The sequence below is a fragment of the Glycine max genome, chromosome 13 (assembly GCF_000004515.6).
Source record: "Glycine max cultivar Williams 82 chromosome 13, Glycine_max_v4.0, whole genome shotgun sequence".
Classification (NCBI taxonomy): Eukaryota; Viridiplantae; Streptophyta; class Magnoliopsida; order Fabales; family Fabaceae; genus Glycine; species Glycine max.
Genome location: NC_038249.2, coordinates 37,513,455 through 37,518,164, shown reverse-complemented (window position 1 = coordinate 37,518,164; position 4,710 = coordinate 37,513,455). Strand labels below are relative to the sequence as shown.

At 34.9% G+C, this 4,710-nt stretch overlaps 1 protein-coding gene across 1 annotated transcript; it reads right to left on the bottom strand.

Annotated features, from left to right (window-relative positions):
* Nucleotides 1-563: 563 nt before the first annotated feature.
* LOC100816135 (ABC transporter G family member 9) lies at nt 564-4,710 on the bottom strand. The gene is made up of 4 exons (XM_003541806.5): nt 4,288-4,710; nt 2,823-3,612; nt 1,982-2,310; nt 564-1,504 (listed from the first exon to the last, which is right to left on the bottom strand). The coding sequence occupies exons 1-4, from the start codon at nt 4,384-4,386 to the stop codon at nt 839-841; spliced, it is 1,884 nt and encodes a 627-aa protein (XP_003541854.2). The 5' UTR covers nt 4,387-4,710; the 3' UTR covers nt 564-838.

Below are 4,710 nucleotides of genomic sequence, written 5' to 3'. Positions count from 1 at the left end.
AGGAGTGACTGTTGACGGAAGTTCGACAGTGATGGCCTAACGTAGTTGTCACTAATTAGATTTCATGATATGACATTCAGTCTCTCACCTCATCACTTAACACAATAAAATTAACACCAAATATTAAATTAAAACAAAATTTTCTCAAATAATTATTTGAAATAAAATAAATATTAAGTAATAATCTAAAAATGACTTATTTTTTAAATATGAAAAATTTAATTAATCCAAAAAATTATAAACAACACAATTTTACACATTTCAATAAAAAAATCTTTCTACTTTAAATTTCTTAACTATTAACAATTGCCCCCAAAACAAAAAGCATTACGCGTGACCCACCAACCCACCAGCCTATTGTCCTTACTGTAATAGAAATGCTCTTAGCATTTAGTAATCATATTTCAACCCATTATCCTTACCGAAATTAAGTCTAAGAGCATTTAGTAATCTATTACAAGAATTTAATTTGATTGTAAGAATTTAATCTGGGTCACATATCGGACACATATGTGATAATAGAGAACCCACAAAAAAAGACTTAAACCCAAATTAAATTCTTGTAATAGAAATGCTCTTAGCATTTAGTAATCAAATTTCAATCAACAGATTCAATATATGAAATTGCTTAAATCAAACACACACTATTCTGCACCAGAAGTTTCACATTAACTAGCTAGTTCCCTTGCGCGTGAAGCAATGTTCCACACCACAGAATTAGAATAAAACATTTTCTATTGAAGAACATCAAAATCTTACTTAAGTACTATAAGTCTGTAACCTACTATTGAATAAAATCAAAATCTTATTTCCTTCTAATTTAAGAACACTAGTCTATCTATTTCTTTGTCACTCCAATCCTCATGAGAGCAACATAGGCTATAAGTCTGTAACCTATCATCATTATCACAAGAGCTGATGCAGCCATGACTTGCTCTTGCAGATTGAAATGAAACCCTGTTTGCTTTATAGAAGGAAATTCGGCAACTCGACACTGGCCAGTAGAACAAGGGTATGTCTCGCCATCGCTATATTGAGACGCGATAAAGAGCTGGTAGTTGTAGTAGTTGATGGAAATGTACTTCACCCATGAAATAAACACTGGAACATGCTGAACATAAAAACCACCAGCAAGCAAGAAACACAGCATGAGCACTGAGGCAAGTGTGGTTGCAGCTTTTTGGTCCATCACAGTGGCGCCGAGGGCGAGGCCAAGGCCTTGTGAGACTAAGACGTGGAGTAAGAGGGTGAGCAATGTGTATAAGAAGTTGAGCAGTTTGCCTTTCAACCCTGCCATCCAATAGGTTATGAGAATAAATATGGTGGGAAGACTAAGTTCCATGGGAAGGTCAGCTACCACCCTTGACATAAAGTATGATGAAAGCCGGTACATTCCAGAAGATCTTTCTTTCTCTAGCATCAATAGCTCTTGGGGAAAGGTGAAAATTGCTTGAAAGAGAGGGAAGAAACCCCAAAAGCCGGATACGAAGAATAGAAGCCCAATCTGCATGTGCAACATAGTTTACTTATGATTATCAGAGCTTACAGTCGATCAAAATAGTATATAAGTCATTCTTATTATACCTATAAATTCAGACAGAACAAAACTTAGATTCAGTTCTTCAGGTGTTTTATTTTATGTTATTTTATAATTAGAATTGAAATTACATTTCAGTAACTTATACTAACCTTCACTTCAAATTTTTATTACACGTTACTTTGGTAAAACTCTAATCCTAATAGGTGAACAATATAAAAACACCTAAGAAACCACATCTGAGTTTTGTCCATTCAAAAAGTAATTTTGTAAATTTATAATTATATGGTTTCAGATTTGTTATTATTAACAAAAAAATCAAGTGCAATGAATGAGTACATGGTAAGTCCAATTTCTTACTAAAGATTGAGATAAATTTTAAATCTTAGAGGCACATTGTTTTTGTCAATCTGACATGAAAACCAGATATTTTGAAATGTTTACCTGATCCTGTAAGTGTGAGATATCAGACTTATACCACAGTAGTCCTGAAATAAGAGCAACCACAAAGACCTGAGCAACCCGCAAAGCAGAGAATGATTCATGCCTTCTCTCTTTGATGTCTCTTCTTAACAACACAGTGAATTGCTGAGACCAGCTGGTAGGCCATTTTTCGGAGCCCTTTTCTTGAAATCTATTCTGGCTTTTACTAGAGTCATTGATTCCTTCAAGTGCTGCTGGCTTCAATTGAGCAGCACAGTTTATCTTACACATCGAAACCAATTTTTGTTTATCTATGGCATGATCCGTATTAGATTCATCAGTGTAGATACCTGCAGTTATTCCACACTCGGAAAAGTGATTAGGTACAATACAAGATCAAGTGTTTACTTTTATGATAAAAATCAAAAACTTGTAGCCAAAACTCACTTTTAGCATACTGCTAGTAGCAATAGAATCTATTTCACTCTAACAGAATATTTATATATCAAACTTTGAATTGTATAAATGTTGAAAGATAGAATTGTAAATTCTTAGCAAATCTCATTTATAAAGTAAGAATCAATTGAAAGTCAAAATGCCTTTCCCTGCCTAAACATAAATATGATTATAATGGTCATACATTTGGGAGCAATTGAGCAAATGTACTAATCAAGGGTCAATTTTAAGAGTGAGTAGTATTTTACATTGTTAAAGATTCCAAATATATAAAACTGCAAACACAATATTTAATTCAGAATATAAAAGAAACTTCTATACAGCAATAATGTACACCCAATTTCAATAAAATATCACAGAATATCTCATATGTGCTAAAATATATAGGGAAATAAAAAAAGCATACCGTTTGCAAGATCCAAAAGGAAGTCTGCAGGGTTCATGGCCAAGGCTGGGGCATATCCAATGTTAGAGAAGTATTCAATGGCTTCAGATCCCTTTCCAAAATACAATGAGTTCCCTTCTGATAGCAACAACACCTTATGAAACAAGTAGTAAAGTCTACTTGAAGGTTGGTGTATAGTCATCACAATAGTTCTTCCTCCACATGCAAGCTCCCACAAAGTTGAGACAATTCTTTGTGCTGTGGTTGAGTCTAGGCCAGAGGTAGGTTCATCAAGAAACAACAAGCTTGGGTTTATGAGCATTTCTTGTCCAATGCTAACCCTCTTTCTCTCACCCCCAGAAACCCCCCTCAAGAAAGGGCTTCCAACTATGCTATCCTTGCACTTGGTTAAACCAAGTTGATCAATAACATCTTTTGCTTTCTTAACTTTCTCTTCTTTGGAGATAGTGTTGGGCAACCTGAGAAGTGCAGTGAAGACTAGGGTCTCAGTCACAGTCAAGTGAGGGTAGAGAACATCATCTTGTGTGACAAAGCCAGTGTTCCTCTTCATGGAATTTGAGAAGGCTTCACCATTGTAAGTTATGCTTCCATAAAGCTTCCCTCTAAGCCTTCCTCCCAATGCTGTGAGTAGAGTTGTTTTGCCACTCCCAGATGGACCTAACATGGCTAGCATTTCACCAGGCTCAACAACACCTTTCACTCCCTTCAGTATCTCTTTCTCTTCTGTCTCTTTGTTCTTCACAAATACTCCACCTTTCTTGGTCTTAATTTTATACACAACGTTATCAAACTGCACAGTGATTCTTGTTAGCATGTTCACTATAAAAAAAATACAGGGAAAAAAATTGGAAACATCCTAGAATGAGACCAAAATAATTATTTGTACAATCATTTTGACTTATTTTTCCATAAGAATAAAAGGAAACCCTGAAGAAAAAAGTGTGAATGTAGCTATTTAACTTAAATTATGGGAAACAAATATTTCTTTTTTTAGAAAGTACAATCAAGAACGAGAAGTTGTAAAAAAGAATAATTATCTACATACAGGATTGAACACATGCAAGAGGGTCTGACTCAGTTGGTTATATTCCAGGGTTCGATTTTTCCCTTTAAATCAGTTGGTTATATTCTAGAGTTCGACTTTCCCCTTTAAATAAAAAAATCTACAGGATTGTGAATGTATATGGGAGACTTTTGGTTTCCCAGACCTTTTTTCGGAAACAATTATGTTCGAGACAATCGAATACTAAATATGAACATTTTTTCCAATGAAAATTTGAATCTTGATTCACCATGTTGTGAAAACTAGCCCCTTCCTATTGGATCCAGCCCCCTTGATAATGTGTATGGGAGACTACTAAACAGAGTGAAAGAATTATATAGCTACTTAAAAGGTATACCTAGCTACCTTGCTAGAATTTTATTATAGGGGAAAATAGAGAAACATTTTAAAATGCATGCATACCTTAAGAATCACTTGACGTTTTCCTTTGTGGAGTATGTCAGGGATTTCCACGGTTTGTGACTCAATGTCTACCATCTCTTGATGTTGTAGATGATCCATGTCTACCTACCTTCAACTTTCAGAGACACAGCTTTGAAACCCTCTTTGATCTACGATTTCTCTGTGTCCCTTATAATCTCACGAGACACCAATGAAAACTTTTATAATGATCTCACCGAGTATTGTTGTTCGTGATTACAACTGTGAAATCCACCACCAACACTATTCTTTACTTTAAATCACAAAACCGTGAAGCGGTGCATCAATGCATATATGTGACTTCTATTAGTAAAAATGTGTGACCTACACTGAAAAGTTTGTTAATGCTGACAAAAGAAAAGAATGAGTGTCATGTTCATGCTAGGGATAGGAAGAGGCGTTTCT